At 51.8% G+C, this 24,406-nt stretch overlaps 5 protein-coding genes across 5 annotated transcripts; 3 read left to right on the top strand and 2 right to left on the bottom strand.

The window, feature by feature from the left end:
- Positions 1 to 879: 879 nt before the first annotated feature.
- On the top strand, positions 880 to 9,215 carry M406DRAFT_85351 (uncharacterized protein). The gene is made up of 9 exons (XM_040926059.1): positions 880 to 1,308; positions 1,393 to 1,450; positions 1,535 to 1,595; positions 1,667 to 2,301; positions 2,412 to 2,496; positions 2,575 to 7,047; positions 7,131 to 7,490; positions 7,564 to 7,853; positions 7,924 to 9,215. The coding sequence occupies exons 1-9, from the start codon at positions 967 to 969 to the stop codon at positions 9,078 to 9,080; spliced, it is 7,461 nt and encodes a 2,486-aa protein (XP_040774907.1). The 5' UTR covers positions 880 to 966; the 3' UTR covers positions 9,081 to 9,215.
- A 1,277-nt stretch (positions 9,216 to 10,492) lies between these two features.
- M406DRAFT_262538 (cytochrome P450) lies at positions 10,493 to 12,289 on the top strand (the record flags this gene model as incomplete). Its single annotated transcript, XM_040917518.1, has 4 exons — positions 10,493 to 10,713; positions 10,832 to 11,354; positions 11,422 to 12,017; positions 12,118 to 12,289. The coding sequence occupies 4 exons, from the start codon at positions 10,493 to 10,495 to the stop codon at positions 12,287 to 12,289; spliced, it is 1,512 nt and encodes a 503-aa protein (XP_040774906.1).
- Positions 12,290 to 12,592: 303 nt separating this feature from the next.
- On the bottom strand, positions 12,593 to 14,185 carry M406DRAFT_51078 (uncharacterized protein; the record flags this gene model as incomplete). The annotated part of the gene is made up of 1 exon (XM_040924429.1): positions 12,593 to 14,185. One exon carries the CDS (start codon positions 14,183 to 14,185, stop codon positions 12,593 to 12,595), a length of 1,593 nt encoding a protein of 530 aa, XP_040774905.1.
- Positions 14,186 to 14,885: 700 nt separating this feature from the next.
- On the top strand, positions 14,886 to 20,547 carry M406DRAFT_347332 (putative ATP-binding cassette transporter). Its single transcript, XM_040922278.1, has 15 exons — positions 14,886 to 15,139; positions 15,225 to 15,753; positions 15,816 to 16,042; positions 16,120 to 16,399; positions 16,468 to 16,701; positions 16,778 to 17,595; positions 17,714 to 17,909; positions 18,110 to 18,343; positions 18,417 to 18,540; positions 18,610 to 18,681; positions 18,754 to 18,804; positions 18,868 to 19,554; positions 19,629 to 19,712; positions 19,805 to 20,179; positions 20,276 to 20,547. Exons 1-15 carry the CDS (start codon positions 14,930 to 14,932, stop codon positions 20,487 to 20,489), a joined length of 4,335 nt encoding a protein of 1,444 aa, XP_040774904.1. The 5' UTR covers positions 14,886 to 14,929; the 3' UTR covers positions 20,490 to 20,547.
- Positions 20,548 to 20,948: 401 nt separating this feature from the next.
- M406DRAFT_51177 (uncharacterized protein) lies at positions 20,949 to 22,990 on the bottom strand (the record flags this gene model as incomplete). The annotated part of the gene is made up of 5 exons (XM_040924433.1): positions 20,949 to 21,245; positions 21,343 to 21,831; positions 21,942 to 22,190; positions 22,261 to 22,644; positions 22,715 to 22,990. The coding sequence occupies 5 exons, from the start codon at positions 22,988 to 22,990 to the stop codon at positions 20,949 to 20,951; spliced, it is 1,695 nt and encodes a 564-aa protein (XP_040774903.1).
- Between the last annotated feature and the right edge of the window lie 1,416 nt (positions 22,991 to 24,406).

Genomic DNA, 24,406 nt, shown 5'->3' with positions numbered 1-24,406 from the left:
GAAGTACATGCACGACGCACGTGGATTGACCCACCCTCCCCCCTGCGCCCCGATACAGAGATATTTACGAGTTTCGGCATGTTCGGAGGGACAGTACATGCTCACCCAGGAGGGCCTCTCTAAGTAGTGCTTATACTGATCTACGCCCCGAAAGTAATCGGGCACGGAACCTTCCAAGGTTGGAGTTTACACAGCCTGGCGACAGGGGCGGGTGTGGGTACATGTACAATGGCTCCTGGGCATCAATGGGCTTGAAAGCGCATATCATAGGAGGGTGCTTTTGTTTCTTTTCAAGTGTTGCCTGATTACATCCTCAAGGATTGCTATGAGTAAGAACATGCATTGGCAAGTACCCAGAGGTCTTTGTAAATTACCCTGAACAGTAGATCCTGGACCTTGTTCGCACACCCCCCCCCCCCCTTCTCTCTTCAGATGCCTCTACTCCCTGGGGTGGCTGTCAAGATATTTCGAGTTAAACAACGAGAAGGAAAACGTCCCTGACCTTTTGCTTGCTAGCAGTGGCTAGGGTCGGCAGATATATATCATTGTAGCAGTGGTGAATCAATCAGGGGAATAATCGTAGCAGAGCCTGCTTGTGAATATCTGTTTTGGAATAACATTATCATCTTTCGGTCTCGCTCTTTCACAATCTTCCGTAGACTTTGGAAAATATTCTCGGACAGGACTTTATTGATTTCGGGCAAGACGTATCCAAACCAATTCACCATGACTGTTGATACAGACCGGCCAGCCGTATACAATGGCAACGGCAGTCAAAACGTTCCCAATGGCGTCCACACGAACGGGGAACACCAGTCATCCCAGACTAATGGAGTCAATGGGGTCAATAGGCACAGTGGTCATCCTCAAGACGACATAAACGGCACAAAAGTCAACGGCCATACCAACGGGACAACAACACCACAAGAGGCCGAGTATGAGCCCATCGCCATCATTGGCTGTGCCATGCGTCTGCCCGGCGGTGTGCAGACAGCCGAGTCCCTATGGGATCTTCTAGATAACCGTCGAGAAGGCAGGTGCAAGGTGCCAGATACCCGCTACAACGTTGAGGCTTTTTACGGCCCTGGACGGGCTGGTCATGTCGGCAGTGAGTACGGGCATTTCTTGCAAGATGTGGACCTCGCCGAGGTGGACACGTCGTTCTGGTCCATGACACGACAGGAGATCGAAGAGATGGATCCCCAGCAGCGGCTTGCGCTGGAGGTTGTATATGAGTGTTTTCAGAGCTCTGGCACGACCAAGTGGCGGGGCAAAAACATTGGTGCCTATTTTGGTATCTTTGGTGAGGTAAGTGAGATGTCTCGAAGATATCTTATCCTGTATCCTATGATTCATTTTCTTCCGGTGACTGACCGAGGTTGGTGACCACAGGACTGGGCAGAATTGGCAGCCAAAGAGACGCAACAGACAGGAGTTTATAGGCTTCTAGGTGAGTGTACTTGACATGTGAAAAACGAATCTTAGTCCTTTGAGATTTTGATACTAACCTACGCCTCTCTCTCTCTTCCTCTAGGCACTGGCGACTATGTGGTTGCAAATCGTGTCTCGTATGAATTCAACCTCCGCGGACCTTCGTGAGTGAAGCATCCTCCTCCTTCGGTAGGCAGAGAGAAACATGCGTCTAACCTGATCTTCTCACCCACAGAGTCATCATACGCACAGCATGTTCCTCGTCACTGACTGGCCTTCATGAGGCTTGTATGGGAATCCAGCGCGGCGAGTGTGAGTCGGCCATCGTGGGCGGCACCAACCTCATTATGAGCCCTAGCATGACCATCGGCATGTCAGAGCAGGGCGTGATAGCCCCCGATGGGCGCAGTAAGTCGTTCGACGCAAAGGCCAACGGCTATGCGCGTGCCGAGGGTGTCGTGGCTATTCATGTTAAGAAACTGTCGGACGCGATTCGGGACAACGACCCTATCCGCGCTGTCATCCGGTCTTCGTGTCTCAACTCGGATGGCAAGACGGCAGGGCTGACACAACCCAGCTCGGATGCCCATCACAGGCTAATCCTGCGCAGTCATCAGCTTGCGGGTGTTGATATCACCAAGACAGCGATGGTGGAGTGTCACGGCACCGGTACGCCCATCGGCGACCCCTTGGAAACAGGTGCAGTCGCCCGTGCCTTTGGCACGACTGGTGTCTATATAGGTTCCTTGAAACCAAATATTGGGCACTCTGAGGGCGCTAGTGGTCTCAGCAGTACCCTCAAGGCCATGCTCGCGCTGGAACGACGGCTGATTCCTCCAAATATCAACTTTACGGAGGGCAATCCAAGAAGTGAGTGGTCACCTTTCCTTTTTCCATGTCTTTCGTCCCAATTTCCTTCTTCATAGTTACTTTCCGACTAAAGTTGAGACACGATTAACATAACTCTTCGCAATGAACAGTCCCTTTCAAGGAGAACAAATTGACAGTTCCCCTCAAGACAACGCCATGGCCTGCAGGCAAGGCTGAGCGTATTGGGATCAACAGGTAAGTGCTGCAATTTCTTTTATCAATCCATATCCCTTACTCCACTGCTGCCTTCTAACATAATCCTTTTACTTTCAGCTTTGGTATTGGCGGTGCCAATGCGCACATGCTCCTCGAGTCAGCAGCCCAGAACGGCGTCCAGCGCTCATCAACGCCAACGCCCATCACCAATTCGCACTATCTACTCACTTTCTCCGCAAGCCATCCAGACTCACTACGCCGCACAGTTCAGTCCCACCAGAAATATTTGCAAGACCACCCTGACAGGCTGGCCGATCTCAGCTACACGCTCAACCAGAGACGAGAAGCGCTACAGCAGCGAGCTTACAGCGTGGTGGATGCCAACGAGCTCGACCAGCCCTTCCACGTATCCTCCTTTGGACGTGCTGGTGCCGGTAACCCACAGGTGGCTTTTGTCTTCACAGGACAGGGCGCCCAGTGGCCCCAAATGGGCGCGGATCTCCTCCAAACCAACACCGTCTTCCGCGAGAGCATCGCTGCCATGGATGACTCGCTCAGCCGGTGCGCCCAGCCTCCTTTGTGGACACTCCGAGAGGAGCTTCTGAAGGCAGGCAAGACGAGCCGCATCATGGGCACTGAGTTCTCGCAGCCGTGCTGTACCGCCGTGCAGGTCGCTCTAGTCGACGTGCTCTCGTCGTGGGGCATCAGCCCGTCAAGCGTTGTGGGCCACTCGAGTGGTGAGATCGCCGCCGCATATGCCGCTGGTGCTCTGTCCAAGGAGTCAGCCATTTTAACGGCGTATTATCGCGGCATCGTGACAGAAGAGGTGACCACAACGGGTGGCATGGCAGCAGTAGGCCTGGGCCGCACCACAGTCGAGCCTTTCCTCAAGCCAGGCGTCGTCATCGCGTGCGAGAACAGTCCCAGTTCTGTTACCCTCAGTGGCGATTCAGGTGTCCTCGATGAGGTCGTCAGTATCGTGCGTCAAGAGTTTCCCGATGCTGCAGTGCGGGCGCTGCGGGTCGATTGCGCTTACCACTCACACCACATGAGGCCTGCGGCGGAGCGATACCTTGAGCTGATGCCTGACCTGGGTGCTATCAAGCCTCAAATCCCTTGGTTCTCTTCTGTTCGTGGGAACGAGTTCGAAGGAAAGCCTGATGCTTCGTACTGGGGCAATAATCTGGTTCAGCCTGTTCTTTTTTCGCCTGCTGTTGCGGCTATGTTGAAGTACCTGTCATCTTCTTCAACATCTTCCTCCTCTGTGCTTCTCGAAGTTGGTCCTCATTCTGCCCTTGCAGGACCCGTTAGACAAATCCTGCAGGCTGCCGGCACGAGCAAGGTCGAATACGCCAACACCCTGACCCGAGGCCAGCCTGGAGAACAATCCCTCTTGACATCTGCTGGACGCCTCTGGCAGCTCGGAGTAGACCTGGACCTCGATCCAAACAAGACAGAGCGCGAGACAGCAACCTCCTCCTCTTCCTCGCCTCCAGGCCGTCCACTCACAGACCTTCCCCTGTACCCATGGCGTCGAGAGGGCCCCTTCTGGAGTGAGAGCCGTCTCTCCAAGTTCTGGCGCTTCCGAAAATTCCCCAAACACGATCTTCTTGGCGAGCGCGTGGCAGCCGCCTCCGATTCCTGCCCAACCTGGCGCAACTTGCTTCGGCTCAGCGAGGTGCCTTACCTGCGTGACCATAAAGTCTCCGGCGACGTTGTATTTCCTGCTGCCGGCTTCATGGCCATTGCAGGTGAGGCCGTGCGCCAGCTGGGAGACTCGGAGGACTGGAGTTACAGCCTGCGTGAGGTGCACATCAGCACGGCGCTCGTTCTCCAGGAAGGGTTTGCCGGCGAGCTGATCACGCACCTGCGGCCTGTGAAGCTGACAAATTCTCTTGACTCGGTCTGGTACGAATTTGACATCTCCGCTGTGCACGGCGACAGATGGACCAAGCATGCTATGGGCCAGGTGCGGCAGGGCTCCGAAGTGAGCCCGCCTCCAGCCAAGAACATCGTTGCCAGGCAGAGGACAGTCGATCCGCCGTACTGGTACAAGGTCATGGACAAGTTTGGGCTCGAGTACGGACCCAATTTCCAAGGACTGCGAGAGATGACAGCCGATGTGCTGCGTCACGAAGCCGTCGCCACCATCTCTGGGCCCGAGATCCCCCAACATACCTCTGCCTATGCCGTACACCCTACCACGCTGGACTTTGTCCTGCAGATGTACAGCGTGGCCTCGTCCATGGGGCAGGCTCGCCGATTCAGGCAGCTGGCAGTGCCTTCATACATCGGCTCTGCGTATATTCGCCCTGCGGCGAGTGAGACGAGCGATATTCGTCTCGAGGTGGCTGCTGAGCTGACACCCAGGGGTGCCATTGTTGGCGATGCCGTTGGTATTTGTGGAGAGTCTACGGTGCTGAGCTTCCAGAACCTTCGGATGTCGCCTCTTGCTGATGCGGCGGATGCTCGTGGAGAGGATCCTCATGCGGCTGGGCAGATGATCTGGAAACCTTGTGTCAGGCTGCTCGACAATGCCTCGGCACTGTTGCACACAGCAAAGAAAGACCAGGGCCTGCCGTCAGATGTTGCCGCGCAGGTAGATCATATGGCTCTTGCCTGTGCAATTGAGGCGAGTATCAGTCTTTCTGGCAAATATGTCGAAGGTGGGAATGCTGCGAGCAGTGCCAGTCCCCATCTCGCCAAATACCGCGCCTGGCTCGATGATGTGAAGGCACAAGCCGAAAACAACTCGAAAGAGATCGTTGACTTGTCCTCGTCTGACCGTCTTGCGCTGATCGAAAAGATATTTGGTGAGATCTCGTCGTTCGGTGAGAGTGCTCGTGTTCAGGCCACGGCTGTGCACCGTGTCTTCACTGCTCTCCACACAATCTTCAACGAGAGCAGCGATCAAGAAACTCAACTGGAAGTCGACTTTCAAGCTCGTATCTACGAAGAGCTTGATTCCGTCGATGCTACTGAGTTCTATAAGTTGTTGGCGCATTACAAGCCCAATCTCCGCATCCTCGAAATCGGTGCTGGCACAGGTGGCACGGCCAAAACTATCCTCGACACGCTGTCTTCGATCCAGCCACATCATGGCCGTCACTATGACTCGTACACTTTTACAGATGTCACGTCCGACCTGTTTGATCAGGTCAAAGAGCGTCTTGCTGGCAAGGAGGCTGTCACGTACAAGGCCTTCGATGTTTCCCAAGACCCAGTTCAGCAGGGTTTCGAAGAGGAAGGGTTTGACCTCATCATTGCCTCGCAGGCAATTCATGCTACATCGGATCCCTCTGCCTCCCTTCGGCATGTTCGCAGGTTGCTGTCCCCTACCGGGCATTTGTTCCTCCAGGAACTTGCCCCGTCTACTTCCAAGTGGCTCAACTTTGTCATGGGCGCGTTCCCCAGCTGGTGGGCTGGTGAGCGAGGACGCCAAACAGCAAGCCAGTGGGAATCACTTCTTCAGTCAACTGGGTTCGATCATATTGCAGCTTCGCACCATGACAACCAACACCTGAGCACGTCTATCATCGCTCGTCCAGCCACTCCAGCAGTTCCAAAGAGGATCACCATCCTGACCCCAGAGGCCGGTGACAAACAATCAACCCACATCCAAGAAGTCACCACTCTCCTCAAGAACAAAGGATACAGCATAGATACGTGCAATTGGGGCCAACAAGTGCCTGCCAACCAAGACGTGCTCGCTCTCATGGATTTTGATACTCCTTTCCTCCAAGACATGCAGTCCCCGAAATACACCCAAGTTCAATCTTTCGTCCGCAGCCTTAGCGGCACAGGTGTGCTCTGGGTGACAGGCCCAGCCCAGATCAACTGTACCAACCCATCGTACGGCCTGATGATCGGCCTGGCTCGCACCATGCGTACAGAGCAGACCCTCGACTTTGGTACTCTCGAACTGGAGAGCTTTGATCCCGCTGGCTGGAACGCCATCGCCGCTGTGCTGCCCGAGTTCCAGAGCCGCCTTGCCCCAGACGCAGACACGAACCCCGTCATGGAGTGGGCGCTGGCCGATGGACGGGTCCAGATCAGCCGGTTTCACTGGGTGTCACTTAGCGAGGAACTGGCTGTCTCGCAGGAGGGCGAATCAGCGCGGAAACTGGATGTCGAGAAGCGTGGGTTCTTGAATACCTTGTACTGGAAGGAGTATGCGCCCGCCAAGCCCGAGGGAAACCACCTGCGCGTGAGGAACCGCAGCTGTGGCCTGAACTTTAAGGATGTCCTGATCGCCATGGGAATCGTGGACGGCGTGATCAACGAAGGATATGGTCTTGGTCTCGAGGCTGCAGGCATCGTGGAGGAGGTCGGTCCTGATGTGCAGAACCTCAAGGCCGGCGACAGGTGCATTGCCATTCCCAGCGGTGCCATGTCGACTCATCTCACCACAACGGAGCATCTTTGTGTCAAGATCCCAGACGAGCTGTCGTTTGAGGAGGCTGCCACTATGGCCACCGTGTATTGTACTGCCATTTACTCACTGGTGGACAGAGCCAGGGTCGAGGCTGGGCAGACAGTCCTGATTCACAGTGCTGCTGGAGGTGTTGGTATTGCCGCTATTCAGATATGGTAAGTTTTGTTGAGTATTTCGCGAGTACATCGGCAACGAAAGAGAGATAGGACCGAGCTAACCATATTATCCTTTTTCCCAGTCGCTGGCTCGGCGCCGAAATCTACTGCACAGTCGGTAGCGAAGACAAAGTTCGCTGGCTTACAGAGACTTTTAACATTCCTCGCGAGAGAATCTTTCACTCTCGCGATCTCACTTTCCGGAGAGACATCCTCAAGGCCACGCAAGGACGTGGTGTGGACGCCGTGCTGAACTCGCTCTCGGGCGAGCTCCTCCACGCCAGCTGGGACTGCGTCGCCGAGTATGGCACCATGCTCGAGATTGGAAAACGTGATCTCATTGGAAAAGGTGCTCTTGCTCTGGAACATTTCGAGCAGAACCGGTCGTATGTTGGTATTGACCTGGGTCGCCTTTGTGCGCAGAGGCCGCTTACTATGCAACGGTGAGTCGAAAACGAACGGACGGCCAAATCATTAAGGACATTGATTTGTATAACGTTGCTAATGCTGGCCTAGACTACTGAGACAAATCGTGGACCTGTACAAGAGTGGAGACATCAAGCCCATCTCGCCCATGACCTGCTTTGAGGCCACCAGAGTGGAAGAAGCCATGCGTTTCATGCAAAAAGGTTCGCATCTGGGCAAGGTCGTCATCAACATGCCCGAGACGGCCGATGAGCTGAAATCTCGGGCACCTAAACGTGGGCTGGTCCTCGATCCCAGTGCATCTTATGTGCTGGCTGGAGGGCTGGGTGGCCTTGGACAAGCTGTCGCTGTATGGATGGCCGAGTCTGGAGCAACTGAGAGTGAGTCCCTATTCCGTCTTTGATTCTGTCATCTTGTGAGAAACGAAATGATCTAACATTACAATGATAGTCGTATTCTTGTCACGCTCTGCAGGTGACCAGGACAGATACGCAGGCTTCATCGAGGAACTACGCTCCCTTGGGTGCAAGGCCATCCTCGTCGCAGGCAATGTGACCAACCTTTCCGACGTAGAACGAGCCGTGCAAAGCGCCACGAAGCCCGTCCGTGGCGCCATGCAGGCAACCATGGTCCTCCAGGACGACAACTTCCTCGACATGACCTTTGAGAAGTGGAGCACATGCCTTAGCACCAAAGTCCAGGGTACTTGGAACTTGCACAACGCGCTCCTCGGGCACGAGCTCGATTTCTTCCTCCTGTTCAGTAGCTGGAGCGGCATCGTCGGATATACGGGACAGGCCAACTATGCCGCCGCCAATGCCTTCCTCGACTCCTTTGTGCAGTATCGCCACGCACAGGGCTTGACGGCAGTTGTGGTCGACATGGCTGGTGTCGAGGACATTGGCTATGTTAGCCGCACCTCGTCTGTCATGGAGCACTTCCGCGCCACGTCGACGTTTGTCTCACAAGAGGCAGATGTCCTCGATTCGCTGCAGGTCATGATCAACCGGTCCAAGCCCTCGCTGTTACAGCCTTGGTCATCTGAGAACGCCTCTTCTCCAGGCAAGTACCAGTTTATGACCCCGGCGCAGATCTGCATCGGTTTGCGGACCACCCAGCCCCTCCTCGCACCCACCAACCGTGTCGTCTGGAAGCGCGACCCCCGCATGGGTCTCTACAAGAACATGGACGTCGAGGGCGGCCAGCTCGCAACAGGCGGAGGAAACGAGGCCCTCAAGCAGTTCCTCACCGAAGTGAGCCAAAACCGATCTCGCCTCGACAGCGACGAGGCCCCGCGCTTCCTTGCGACAGAGTTCGGCAAGGCCGTCTTTGGCTTCCTCATGCGTGATCTCGAGCTATTGGATTTGGATGAGTCGCTTGAGGCCCTGGGCGTGGACTCGCTGGTTTCGATCGAGCTACGCAACTGGTTCCGGCAGCGCGTGGGACTAGAGTTTACTACACTGGAGATCTTAGGCTCTCAGAGTCTTCTTGCGCTTGGTAAGTTGGCTGTGCAGAGGCTTAAGATCAAATTGTCTGTCACGGATGATCCGTCAAATCGTGCGACAGCCGAGGACAACTCAAGGTATCTGGTTTCTAAGGCTCCGTGATTAGGGTCCGAATGCGTGTATGTATTTAGAATAGCATTTCACATCTAGAGATTTATCTGCACAGAAGAGAAGAAAGATTAGGAAGAAAAACGTGGTTATAGAAATTGCTGTTTCAATGTTAACCGGTTGAACTTTCAACCCCGTTGGTAGCTGTTTTTTCCTCCTTCTCATGCTTCTCTCCACGTCTGGGTAATGGAATTTCCAAGTCAATTTGGATTTCTTCATTTTTCGCACAATATCAAGAACCTACTACGGACATGATGCCAAGTACGAGTTTCGCTAGTCTAACCTCGCCTGAAATTCCTGGATCCTCATCGTATGAACCTTTCATCCACTGAGTTGACCAGCTCCCATGTTTCGTGAACGTCACCAGCATCTCGCACTATATTCCACTGTTTGGAAGGATTGTGGCGATTAGTAAAGACAACATAAGCAGGTAAAACCCCGTAGCTCTTACACACTAGCGCCCCTCTATTGCAATACTCATATATGATGCATCTTATCTCTGTAGCGGGGAACAGAAGAAACGCCCCTTGGTCGAACGAAGGATGACTTCTATCCACCCAGTATACCAAGCTCCTTGTTCTGGGCATATCTGAGCCAGACGATGGCACTTAGTACTTCCTGTGCAGCCCATGCAAGCCATCCTGCAGTCCAAGCGGCATCAACCCCCACTAATTGTGAGACCCCCATCCATGATTACTGAGATTTTCTCACACAGTTTGATGTGATTGACCCATCAGAGGAGACCAGAATCCAGGCAGCAGTAAGAGGAACCCTGTTGTTCATGATTCGTTACGTACTGTACGCCTGCATCTCCACGTGTGTTAAACGAGTACTAGTGTTCTAGTCCCGTATTCTATAGACCTCAGGCTTCCAGACACTCTCTGTTCGATTACTCAACAGGTGTCAGATATCACGCCTAGCATTTTTGGGAAGGATGTATAGGTCTACAAACTCTAGGTACTCCTATGTACTCTACTTTGTCAATCAACGATGAGGCTTTTTAGAAACCAATGCTGTACGTCATTTTTTCACTCTGGGCTCAGCTGAAGAATGAGCCTCGCCTCCCTCAGTCGCCCATGTATCCCAAATCTAGTATCTCAACTTGGGCCACCGGCGAAATACTCGGCATAACCTCACTCCTACCTCGATAGCTGATCTTGCTAGTGGTGGATGTGAGATTCCGCTGTTCCACGCCGTGCTGCCAGAGTAAAAACGTTCAGCAGGGGAGCGGTGAAACGGTGAGCCACGACATCCAGAACATCGCTTCCAGCGCATCCCTGGCAAACGACAATCATTTCTGCCCGACGACGATGGTTGAACTTGGCAGACCACTGCTGGCCTTATTCATCGGTCCCTCCTGGCCTGCAGTGCCTCCGTGTTGAGCTCGTTTGTCAGCTGCCAGCAAGATGGTGCCTCTCCTTCATCTGGTTACGTGGCAGGCCGTCACAGTATGCGTCGTTGGCTACTGCATCTGCATTACGCTATACCGCTTGACATTCCATCCCCTTTCCAGATTCCCTGGTCCTAAACTGGCCGCCATCACGAGATGGTACGAAGCCTACTTCGATATCGTACAGAACGGCCAGTACACGTGGAAAATCGAGCAGTTACATAAGCAATATGGTGAGTTTACCCTGCATGAAGGCCCAAGGCTGGTAATGAGTTCTGCTTTCTCCCAACCCAGCTTACTGAACGATGTACTTGGGCGGTGGACATTCATTGTTAGGCCCCATCATCCGCATCAGTCCTTACGAGTTGCATATCAATGATCCTTCTTTCTTTGAACAGCTGTACCGTCACGACGGCCGCTGGGACAAGTATGAATTCACCGTAAATGGCTGGGCCGCCCCTGGGGCGACCATCTTCACAGCCGATCACTATGTCCACAAGGGGCGCCGCCAGGCTTTAAACCCGTACTTCTCCAAGACGCAGGTCGTCAACCACCAAAACCACATCCGCAAGCAGGTGATCAAGCTCTGCGAACGGCTGTCGAGCTTCGCTAAGTCGGGGGAGATAGCTTACCTAGGCGCAGCCATCACTGCCATCACGCGGGATATTGCAAACTACTTTGTCTTTGGCAAGCACTACAATGGGCTTGACTATGACGACTTTGACGTTGCCACGGTCACGGCTGGCCAGAACACGGGATTTTCGTGGCGTTTGAGCAAGCATGTGACGTGGTTCATGCCTTTATTGAAATCAATACCATTGAATTGGATCAGGAGAATTGCCGATGAGACAGCCAAGAAGTTCATTGACAACTTTCAGGTATGTAGGCTGATGATTTGAGTAAACACTGCACATGACTGCTCACATTATGAGATCTCTCCAATAGGAAGCCATGGATCATACCAAAGACCTCATGGAGGAAATCAACTCACCCAATCCTGACCCCAACATGCCACGCACAGTCATCAAGGATATTCTTGAATCCAAGCTTCCGCCTCAAGAGAAGACCTTCAAGCGGGTGTTTGAAGACGTGTCCTCAATAGCCGGCGCTGGCTTCGAGACGACAGCGGGCGCGCTCCGTCTGATCCTATTCCACGTCTTTACCAATCCTGAAACGCTGGGAAAGCTCCGAGGAGAGCTCACCGGCGCTGGAGTATGTTCGCCGAGCGATTTTGATCTCAAGTCACTCGAGAAGCTTCCCTACCTTACCTCGACGATCATGGAGGGAATTCGACTGAGTCCGGCTATCGCATCACGGATGGGCCGTGTAGCTCCTGATAGAGATATATTTTACGAACAATGGCGAATTCCTGCACGCACGCCTGTTGGTATGACCCTGATCTTGATGCACACGGACGAGAGGCTGTATCCGTATCCGAAGCGGTTCCATCCGGAAAGGTGGATGGATGCTGAGCTTCGGGGAAAAGCCGAGAAAGCATTTGCTCCTTTCTCGAGGGGTACGAGACTCTGTCTCGGTATGCAGTAAGAACTTTCCCTTCCTACCGTCTCAAGATCCCCATTCATTCTTTTCCGCCTTTTTTGAGTCGTATACTGTGGCTGATGACCATGTGATTGCGAGTAGCCTTGCTTGGGCGGACATGTATATGATTGTTGCAGCACTTGTTCAACAATTCGATTTTGAATTCAAGGATGCTACGGCTGAGGATTTTGAATGCTCCAGTGATGAGTTTGCAATAGGCACAAGGGGGAAAGGAAGATTGAACGCCGTTGTATCACTACGCAGCACGGGTTGAAGCAGAATGGGAGCAATTGTTGATAGTATTCCAGTTTGGAGATGTTCAAAAACATTATTGCATAACCTTGTTCTTTGTTATGTTTTCGATTCAGCCAAGTTAGGTGACAGAGATATCGCAGAACAAGATGAAATGCTTCATCGCTGGCTCAGTATACGCGTTCCGTTCTTTGATGAGAGAATGTCTGCACAAGTAATCTTTCATTGTCTATCAGTCTCTTACAATGAGATCCAATCTTGGCCATGATAGTCAATATGTACCTACAGCCAGAAGTGAGGTGGGCAGAAAATGTCATGTTTATCTCTACTTGAATCTTTCCAAACCTGTACACAGTCGATCCATCACTTCTTTGACAAAGATGCTCTCGTCACTTACACCCAACATGCCCGGCCACCACGTAGCAGTGATGCCCATGGAGTCGCTCTTCGTACTCAACAATTGGAAATTCAATGGCGCCCCCGTCTTGTTTCCTGATTGAGATACCACGGCTGATTCACCGCGCCAGCAGGTCTGAGTCATTTCTCCCCCGTCATTCTTGGTCGGAACCACTCCATCGAAAACACCGAGGTTGCTGAGCCCGAAGGACACGTTGGCCGGCTGCACTGCTTGACTCTCCAACCATCCCTTCAAATCTGAGATGTATTTGAGAAGGGCGACAGGCTGATCAGCGAGCCTATTGGAGGCATTTGCCAAGTTGATTGTGTTTTGACGAATTGCATTCCAAACCTCGTCGGAGAGGCGGTCGTCGTCGCCCTCCCCAACGTCTTCAGGAACGGTGATATCCTCGGATACGAAAGACACGTAGTTGGCCAGTTCGCCATGTCCTTTGCCAAGGGCCTTTCGCAGATCGATGGCATTGGCCGCCCTGATCTTGTGGAAGAGCTGTCCGCGGGCGCCCAGGCTCCTGCACACAGCCCGGGCAGCGAGGAAATTTAGCAGGGCAGTGAGACGAGCGCCATGCATGCGACAGACCTGTACAGCGCGCTGCACTGTCGCGTCGGGCATGAGGGAGACCTCGAAAGCGGTCGGTGGGTCCTTCGGGACTTGCAGCGTCAGTGGCGGGCGAGGCGTCTTGGGACCGGTCCAGACATCTGTCAGGTCCTCTTTTGGACATCCAAGAGCCGAGGCGAGCCAAGCTGGTAGGAGTTCCCGAATTACGATCGGGATCAGGAAAGACCAAGAGATGGTCAGTCTTCCAGCAGTCTCTATTGGCGGTGGTGGTTGTTTGGCTTTGTGCCCTAGCGTTGACGCTCCCTCTGCCGTGCCGTTGAGAGCTCGCAAGAAGGTGTCGTGGAGGGTGATGGTACCGAGGCCATCCCAGAGGCAGTGGGAGTGCATGAAAGCGAGAAAGAAAGACGACGATCTTTCACCTACTGCTGGCTCGATCTCGCTCACGTACACACACCATTGTGGATGCTCGCCTGCCCGAGGAAGACGAACGCCATGGAGGTATTCGAGAAAGCTCCTGATTTTTTGCTGGTCGTTTTCACCTTTGAGCTGATTTCTCACGTGAACTACATGTTGGCTGAGATCGATGTTGTCGACCATTGCGAGCAGAGGCCGTTTCCCGTCAGGATCAACAATGGTGATCTTGAGGCCTGGATGCTCTTTAATGCAAAACTTCAGAGCATTTGATATCAAATTTTCCGTGTTTTGCCACTGTCTGTTGCCAGGCAGACTAGTAGAGGAGTACTTGGTCACCAGTACGATGCAATGGGACATGCCTAGCCCATCACTGATGATGAACCGCCGCTCATTGATAGCTAACAGCCGAACGAAGGTCAGTGACTGAAAGCTAACACAAAACCCTACAGCAGCTATGCACAGGAGGATGGGCCAATCTTGTTGGGTGGAGGGCGGGGGGTTCCACGTACTCGCTGGTCGAAGAATATCCATGTTCATTGTTTGGGTAGTCATCACGGTAGCAGAAACGTCGTCGTGGCTCTCTCGCGCATGTCAACACATTGGGACAAATGGAAGCATTGCTCCAGTCTATGAGTTCTGGCTACAGTAAGCACACATTGGTGTGACGAGGTCGCGAAGCATACCATCTTAGGTAACGGTCATTGTCGAATATTGTTATAGCCGAGATGGATGACTATCCTTGATTGAAGAATAGCCCTGAGCCGGACTCCTCCCGCTAGGTACAGTACTTTTGGACATACTAAGAGGCTCTAAAAATTCTACGGAACCTATGCAAGGATGGAATTGAACTCATCATGGACGGATTCGTAATTACCATGCAGTCCAGCCACGTGTCAGCCCTAACATGCCGTTCAGTGACTCTGGGCCATGTATACGTTCACGCCCTCCCCCTTTCATCCACTACAAAAGCCGCCTTTCGGCCCTGAAGGAGGCGGCAGGATGCATAGGTGCCGGCGACTTTTACACTGTGGGGAAATGCTGTAATATCAGCCGCCAACATCCGAACTTGCGAGAACGACGACCACCGGAATTCCCGGCAGCCTCGCCGCATCTCGCCCATTCGTGGTTGCCCCCCCCCCTTCCCCTTCCCTCCTCTGGGCCTTTTCGAACACTGGTAAATCCGAGTCGCGTCTGGTATGTAGAGAACTGACAGGGACTGGTCTGCTGCGACCTTGAGGGCTACGGACCATCGCTCAACAGCAGCAGCCTACCGCGATGTGCACCATAGGCGACGTGGACGACTGGGGTCCCTTCATTCAAGATGCCGCTCGCTGCGAGCACCTAAGTTTCACCCTTCTTTTCGAGGAGGCTCTGATGGGCTTGCTGCCCTCGACTTGTGCGTTCTTGTTGGCCGTGTATAGACTTATGGTTCTGGCCAAGGAGGACATAAAGGCACAGCGAACATGGATGCGCACTGCAAAGCTGGTACGCAAGCAATTTCCTGCCAAAACAGACAATGTGGGATGGCTAGACTGTAATCTAATTCGTCTTGTTCTTTCATATACTATAGGGAGTGAATGGTGTTTTTGCCATTCTGGCCTTGACACAGCTTTGCTTGTATGCTGTGCCTGGCACGCCCAAGACCAGATTGTCGCTTGCCTCGTCTGTGATCCTGTTCTTGGCAGCTCTTGCCTTCATACCCCTTTCTGCCTTGGAGCATACCCGATCCGTGAGGCCATCCACTCTCTTGGAGGCCTACTACGCTCTCACGTTCTTCCTGGGTATCATCCATTGCCACACATTATGGCTCATACGTGGCTCCAATGCTATTGCTGGTGTTGTTACGACAACACTTGTCGTCCGTTTCCTGGCTCTGATGGCTGAAACCCAAAGCAAGCGCCGAATTCTCTTGAATCCATATCAAGATGTCTCACCAGACGGCACAGGCGGTCTCATCAGTATGCTCACGCTTTCTTGGTTGCTTCCGCTGCTTAGGACAGGGTTTTCGTCGTCACTATCAATACGAAATCTGTATCATCTTCATCCGGACATGAGGGCAGAGACTTTGTTATTCAAGATCCTCCGCCAGTGGAATAAAGGTGAGACCTCAACAAATCCAGATCTCACCGCTGTAGTTGTCCCTGTATTGAACGTCTTGCAGATACTCCACGGAATGCGCCTGGCTTGCTGTTTCTTCTCATGAGACAGCAAAAGGCCACGATCCTGGCCGGGGGTTTCTTTCGGCTATGTTTAGTCGCTTTCCGCTTTGCACAGCCCTTCCTAGTGCAGGCCGAGCTTCAATTCTCGGCAGACTCTCACAGCGAATCGTCAACCGCGAGAGGGACATGGTTGGTGGTTGGCTATGCCGCCGTCTATCTTGGCATTGCCGTACGTAGCACTGGATCTGTAGCATCCTGTCGCGTCACTTTTCTCAATGAAATCTCACTGACTCTTACATTCCCCAGATATGCCAAGCAGGTTTTCAATATCACAGCAGGAGGTTTGTGGTGCAGCTGAGAGGCAGCCTCATTCCAATGCTTTACAGCCATGTGTTAAGAACCGACATAAGAAAAGCAACAGAGCACGCCCCAATCTCCCTGGTCAGTGTTGACATGGAAAAGATGGCTCTTGGAATGATGACATTTCATGAGACTTGGGCATCCGCCATTGAGATTGGGCTTTTCATCTGGCTGATTGAAAGGCAAATTCATGTTGCCGCTGCAGCTTCGAGCCTCGCATCGTTGGGTAAGAAGATACGCTGTGCAATCGCCTACTCATTCCAAGACACTGACAAATACGTTACCTCGCTTCAGCATGTCTCGTTGCAGGCTTCTTTATCTCGACTAGGGCAATGGGAGATCTCACTGCGTGGCTTGAAGCCATTCAACGACGAATCGACATCACAGAAAGTGTGCTCAGCCAATTCAAACCGGTCGCATTGGCTGGCTTCATGGACTCTGTCACCTCCCGCATCTCGTCACTCCGGGAGTCTGAGATCCATATCTCAAAAAGATATCGGGCGATGGTTGTGGGCGTGCTCACAATGGGTAATTACTTCCATAACCAGGATACACGAGGAGTGAAGTATCACAACGCTAACCTCACCTTTTTCACTTGTGATAGCATACTCATCCGTCGTCATAGCGCCAGTCATCGGTTTTGGTCTTTTTGTGTTTGTGCCAAGTATCCGGGGCGCAAAAGTGTTCACCGTCGAAGTAGCTTTCTCCTCTTTGACTGCCTTCACATTGTTCACTTCTTCCATCACATCACTTGTGCAAGCAACATTTGAGATGATATCTGCCCTCAGCGGGTTCGCGAGATATGCTCAAGCCTTACACGAGCCGCCATTTGTTGACCCGCGGGTGCACATTGCCAGCTCGCCTTCTCGGCCGCCAGGATGGACATCGCCCCTCCGTGACAGTACAATCATGGAAGACCCGCTCGATGACGGCGACGAGGATGGTGGTTTTCCAATGCGAACATTTTCTTTGACTCGCCGTCGGATCAATCGACTGTCATTGCTCCTTGAAGAGCAGAGGTGCATAGTCGCACGAGACGCTGACATCGGGTGGCCCAGCAACACAGCAGTAATCAAGGGGGCGTCTTTCTCGATAGGCAAGAATAGGATTACTGCTTTCACAGGGGGACCTGGGTCAGGTAAAACAACGCTTCTGGAGGCGTTCTTGGGCCAGGCCACAATTTCGAACGGAACGCTTTCCACGGCGCTCGTTCGTGCTGCCTATTGCAGCCAAAAGCCGTGGATCTTCGAGGGAACTATCATGGACAACATTGTCAACTGCTGTACGTTCAGCAAATCTCGTTACGAGGCAGTGGTCACGGCTTGTGGACTTGGTCAGGAGATCAGTCGCATGCCCTTGGGAGACAGGACGCCCACTGGTAGTGGAGGGTCTCGTTTGAGCGGCGGGCAGCGGAAACGAGTGGTAAAGCTCTCCTTCCCATTTAAGCATGTGCTGTAATTCTTTCCCTCCTTTCCTTAACCGCTTAAGAAGTACACAGACAATGTAGAGCTGAGAGAACTGACATTCGAAACACCAACAGGCGTTGGCCAGAGCAGTATACTGCGGGCTGGACTTGCTCATCCTGGACGATGTCTTGAGCGGGCTCGATCCAGAGACGTCTAAGACGGTATGGAAGAGTTTATCCGGTGTTAATGGCCTTTTTCGTCGAGAAGGAAGGACAGTAATATTCTCCTCCGTCCATGGTAAGCATATACGTTATGAGAAACAGACAAGCAGTTAGTCATATAAGGGATAAGAAGCTTACGATACAACAACCCTAAAGATGCCGGGCTAAGCCTTGCCGACGACATATTTGACGTCGACAACGGCATCATATCGAAGCGGCTGCCACGGGACTCTCTAAACACACTTCGATCCTCTCTTGACCTCTCACCCGTGGCAACTGTGGATAGCAGAAATGTTCCGGCAGACATAGCCTTTGCTCTTGGTCTACCTGGCATGCCGATGGACACCTGGGCTATGCCAATGCAACGTGCAGAAAATGACGGCCCCGGTACTAAAAAAGAACAATCTGGCGACAACACAGACAAGCAAAAGGCCAGTGGTGACTGGCAGGCATACAGCTACTACGTGCTTTCGATCGGTCGACGTAGCACTTTAATTCTAGTGGTGTTTACCTTTTTGATGGTGATAGGTCTTCAACTCCCTCGTATGTATATTTCACTCTGACGTCTGCCAATAGAATATAAAAGGCTTCCAGGCTGATGAAACACCGATAACAGAGATCTGGATTGCGTTGTGGGCTCAGGCAAATGTGAACCACGATGGACTAAGCTCTGCCACCTACTACGGTATATACGTGCTCATGGGAGGGCTTGCCTTACTTTTCCTCGTTTCAGGTGGATCGTAAGTTTTGCTTTTAATTCTCAGATCAGCAATGTACACTCGAGATATCACTGACTCGAGATGGTGCAGATACTTCTTACTCAAAATGGTTCCTCAATCAGCTCGCATTCTCCATCAAGCTCTCTTAGTGACCACACTCAGGTAAGTGAAAATGGACCGATCGAAAAGTGTGCGATGGAAATTATGATGGCTTCCATATTAACTGTCTCATAGAGCTTCCATTGTATTCATCAACGACCAAAGCATTGGCAGCATTCTAAACAGGTTTGTGAATTAACCCTCCCCTGACGACGCTAGGCAATGAAACAAACTGACAAGTATTTTCAGATTCAGCCAGGATCTAACCATTGTAGATACCGATGTTCCAATATCCGGCTTCAACACAACCTTCTACATGCTCTCCATCATAGTCCAAGCTGTGATCATATCTATATCATCTAAATACATGGCTGCTGTCATGGTTGTTTTCCTACTTTTCTGTTATCTGGTACAGGCCTTCTATCTACGAACCTCTCGGCAACTTCGCATTCTAGATATCGAGGCCAAAGCACCGTTGATCTCACACGTCTCGGATACAATGGCCGGGCTCAAGACGATCCAGAGCGCTGGTTGGACGACACACTTCGAGACCATGGCGCTCAACATCCTCGACAGCTCGCAGCGGCCTTTCTACCTAATGTACTGCGTCCAGGTCTGGCTGGGCTTCGTCCTTGACCTCATGGTGGCCATTGTTGCCATCTTACTGGTCAGCATCACCAATCGCCTACAAGGGAGCGCCACAGGCGGGTTTCTCGGTGTCGCACTGACGAGCATTGTCAGTTTTGGCGTCAACCTGAATACCTTGCTTGTCTCGTGGACGCAGATAGAGACAGCTTTACAGGCTGTTCTCAGGATTCGAGACTATTCAAAAAACACCCCAATGGAAGGGGATGATAGCGACAAGGCGCTCCTTACGACGTCACAGTGGCCAGAGGTGGGCAGAATCGAGTTTCGTGACGTCTGTGCTTCGTACGGGTATGTCGTGGCTGAGCATTCACAATGATATGGCGACCGAGTTCATTGTCTTGCTAATCAATCATGTGCAACAGCAAAACCGCCGGCCGAGTGTTAGATACACTAAGCTTTGTGGTCGAGCCCGGCACCACTGTGGGAATCTGTGGTCGAAGCGGAAGGTTAGATATGACCCTGCCAACTTCGTTATCCCATCTCTCTGTCAAGGATATCTGAGAACGAGGATTTTCGGCTGATAATTCACGGCATGTAGTGGGAAAAGCTCTCTGTTAGCAACTCTGTACCGTTTCCTTGATCCCGAAAGCGGCACTATTTTGATCGACGGAGTCGACACTCAGCAAGTTCCGGTCCGGCGTGTTCGAGACAGTCTGGTCAATGTACCGCAAGACGCTTTCTTACTCCCTGGTAGTCTGCGGTATAATTTGGACCCGTCCAACACAAAATCTGATGAAGAGTTGATCGCCGCGCTTCAGGCTGCTCATCTGTGGAGCAGCTCCATGTACGACAACGGTCTGGACACCCTTGTCGACGAGTATACCTTCTCTAGCGGTCAACGACAGGGTCTGAGTTTGGCGCGTGCTCTGCTCCGCGAAGGCAATATCGTTACTGTGGACGAGCTCACGAGCGCGTAAGTACATTACTGAAGATTTTGCCACGTCTCCGATAATCTTCAAATTCTCTCCGCGTCTACGATCAAACTATTTACTCACACTGGGGCACACAGATTGGATGCGGAAGACGCAGATATCATGAGGGAGACATTTGTGAATCATTTCAATTCTCGTACGGTCCTCATGATCTCACACAGGCTTGACGATCTGCTGGCCTGTGACCGGGTACTCGTAATAGAGGATGGCCGATTTGTCGAGTATGATGATACAGAAATACTTTGGGAGGATGACAATTCCAGGTTCCGCAGAATGTTTGACTCATTTTAAGGAACACATATTGCTACCCCTTATCTAAAAATGGAGATGCCGAACCTGACTGCTCTACAATTTGAATTCAGAGATATGAGTCTGCCGATGGAGAATTATGCACCAAAGCGATTGCCTGTGTCCCGATGCTGCATGTACCTTATATCTTGCTACAAAATAGACCGAGAACTGATCTAATGATAGATATTGGTACCGAATGATATAATAAATAAATACCATGATCCACAAACAATCTCGCCCTTCCTTTCGTCCCATCTGAAAACCATAGTGATGGCGACTTCATACTTCAGTGAAACCGAGCTCACATAATAGGATTTCATGTTCATGAAAGTAGCATTCTGATCAATCTATCTCAGGTTGAACGATGACTGAGCCACCCAGTCATTGGCAAGCAATTGATTGTAGCTATGCATACTGTGCACTCTTCATCCTGGGACTGTCTCATCAACGCAAATCTCCTTACAACCCCTTCAACTTGTACTTGAGGACTTTCCCTGCTTGATTCCTAGGGAAGTCGGTCACGAACTCGACACGACGATGAAGCCAATGCGGCTCAGTCAGGTTATCCTGAACATGCTTAGCAATATCTTTCTTGAGTGCCTCTTCTTCCTTGTCAACCGTCGCCGGCGATCGAATAATGAACGCCTTGGCTCGTTCGCCATCTCTGTCGTGTGGCACGCCTATGACGGCCGCATCTGCAACGTCTGGATGCAGCCGAAGACAAGTCTCGATATCCGATGATGCCACTTGCAATCCCTATAGCAGATATTCCATATTCGTCAGTCTACTCGTTTAACGACGATAACAGCACACACATAAAGGAGTCACCATCAAGGAAAGAGGGTAAACATACCTTGACTTTGACCATGTCCTTGAGCCTATCCACAATAAACAGGTGTTCCGTTCCATCAGGTGCAGTGCGGAACATCGCAACGTCACCGGTCTTGAGCCAGCCAGGAGATTCAAAAGCCGCCTTGGTGGCCTCCTCATCGCCTACGTAGCCTTTGAAGATGGTGGGCGATTCGAGGAGCAGCTCTCCCGGCTCACCATATCCTTCCACCTCTCTGCCCTCGGCATCAATAAGACGCGCTCGGTATCGCGGGAAGAGGATTCCCGACGAACCAACGAAGATGGAGCGGGTGCTCGTGAAGGAAGCCATGACGGCAGTCTCAGTCAAGCCGTAGGCTGGCAGCATCTTCCAATTAGGACGGAGCTTCCCGATCTTCTCGCTAAGCTCCTTCGTGAGGCCACCCGCGCCTGTGACGATGGAATCAACAGACGACAGGTCGACCATGTCGAGGAGGAAGGGGTTGTTGGCCAAAGCAGCAAGGATTGGTGGAATCTAGTGAATCTCATGTTAGTGGACATTAAAGGGAGAGATTTCCAGCGCCCTTGGGTTTTCCTCTGCTATTTATTACGCTGTAATCTTGTGACGTATGAAGATATACTCACAATATACAGCCGGTTGATCTTGAATTGCATGATCGACTTCAGCGTGGACTGCATCTCAAACCGCGGATGCAAGACCAGTGTGTCTCCACGCCACAACATGGCCTGTTGAGTGATGAGTCCATAGCTGTGGGTGAGCGGGAGAATACCAAGAGCGATATCCTTCTGGTCAGATCGCCCAGAGGCAGCCTCGTGAATGCGAGCTTGCATCAGATTGGCGATGACTCCACGATGCGTAACAATGGCCAGTTTCTATGAATCCGAAGACTTAGCATAAAAGCCACGGTGAAGAGGCCGAACATCGTTTGATATCAGCGCATACCTGCATGCCAGACGTGCCACTGGTCGGGCAAAGGAAAGCCACGCGCTCTTCATCAGCATCCCAAGTGACTGGATCGATGGAACTCATGGATTGGCCCTCAGAGATCATCTTCTCCACAGAGTGCAGAGGCAATTCTCCGCAGAGGCTTTCATTTCTGGGCGCGTCACCTGGAAAATCCAGAATATACACCTTTTCTCCCGGTACGAGCCCCGAGGACTTGGTGGCTTCGAGGCAGGTTTTGAGCAATGCATGGTTCGTGAATATAGCGGAAGGCTTGCTTGCTTTGAGATGAGTCTCAACCTCTGTGGCCGAACTAGTGGGGTGAAGCAGCAGACAGATGCCCCCAACACGATGGATTGCCCAACACAGAGTGAGAAAATCAATCTACAGTCCAATTTCAAGACATTGTCAGAGAGTAGATAACACCAGGTTACTTGACCAGGATCTTACGCACCGCATTCAGACTGAACACTCCAACCACCTTGTCCCACGGCGAACCTTGTTTTGGCTGCCAGCCGAGTTCATGGCAGAGGCTGCGGGCAAGAGCTTCAACCCGCGTGTGAATCTCTTTTATGGTCACTGTAGAGCCCGTTGCCGCGCACACCAGCTGTCCTGGTGAAGCCTTTCCCTGTCCAGGCCAGTCCTGGCCAAATACGAAATCTCCAACAAGGGTTTGCGAAGGGGGCTCGAAGGGGAAGTCTCCCAGCCATTCTGCCGGCTTGAAGATCATAATGCAACTTTATTTTTCTTGGACGTGAGTGACTTGGATGAATTGATGGCAGCCTTGGGTAAAGATGAGGAAGATGACAGAGGAGATGCTCAGCACAGTACACAAGCTACACCTACTTGTAGCGTCTACACTAAGGAAAAGAAGAACTTAGCAGCATTCTTCGGTTTCCTAGATCCAGGCCTTTGGTACGCCAAAATCACAAAACGCCCAGCCTGAGACCTCAACTCAACTTGATCCTCCTATACCGTAATTACGATGTCATGGGTAAGCAAGTCGAGCATGGACCCGCAACGATTTGATCCTTCCGCTCGAGGTCTCTGTACTTGAGGAATATTGTGGGGCTAGACTTTATGCATTTATCCAGTAATACATCTCACGCTGATCTGACATGGGTCAATCCGGACAGGGTGCTTGGCCAAGTATTCAAATGTCAGTACGACTACTCGATACACCCCCCCTCACCTTAGAAGGTGGTGGTAAGATATGAGCTGACGAGTCGGTACGGCTCGTTGAACTCACATTGCGCCATCCCGCGCTTGGGTCGAGGAAGGAATTTCGCTTGTCATGCAAAGGGCGCATTTGGGCGATGCAGATTGAGGAGCGAAACACTGAAATGAAAATTATGCTCGGTAAATTCATAATTGCTCATGCAAAAATTCCCAGATCAATGAACTCTAGAAATTGGAATCACATATGCCAGTGAATTTCTATTCTTATTTTCACACTTTTGTATTAATATTGTAACCTCTCAAACATGCGGATTCTGCTCGTAATGCGAGTCTTTGATAGATTCAGTTTCGTATTCAGGTTTCTCTCTCTTTCTGTCTCCGAACTTTGAGTATATGATAAATAATACCAGGCACCTAAGCCTATAATCTACTGTTCACTTTCTTTAGTAATTCTTCGGTGCTTTGAGATCAAGACTACCTTACACGGCCTAACGAGTTGATGGTTGCCTAGCCGTTTCGTCACTGAGAGGAGCGAAAGGACCGATAGGCATAAGTGCACGGTGTGCAAGTTGGTGGGGAGGAAGGGGGGGGGGGGTGCGCGTACAAAAGGTGAAACATATCATCGACAGTGCATACCTGAGCCGCCACCACACCCCCTCTCGTGCCCTAGATTTTCTCTTTCTCTATTTGCGCATCCTCCGCCAAGTTCGGTCCCTCCATGACTCCGTAACATGTCATCCTCAGCTCGACAGACTAAGATGTGGACGGTGACATCGATCCTTGGTGCAGATGGGCTTGGGAATTGTTGCTTACTGTACACCGGGTCTGACTTAGTAATACCCCGGTTTAACGAAGGACACTGGATACTTGCCACCGTAGAATATCGTTGGCTTGTACTGTGCTGAGTATAGGGACTTGACTATGTTTCTGGTAGGATGAGAAATGACGACTGGGCAGCAGAAGGAAT

The sequence above is a fragment of the Cryphonectria parasitica genome (genome assembly GCF_011745365.1).
Source record: "Cryphonectria parasitica EP155 unplaced genomic scaffold M406scaffold_6, whole genome shotgun sequence".
NCBI classification, from domain to species: domain Eukaryota; kingdom Fungi; phylum Ascomycota; class Sordariomycetes; order Diaporthales; family Cryphonectriaceae; genus Cryphonectria; species Cryphonectria parasitica.
This window is presented reverse-complemented; position numbering and strand designations above follow the sequence as displayed.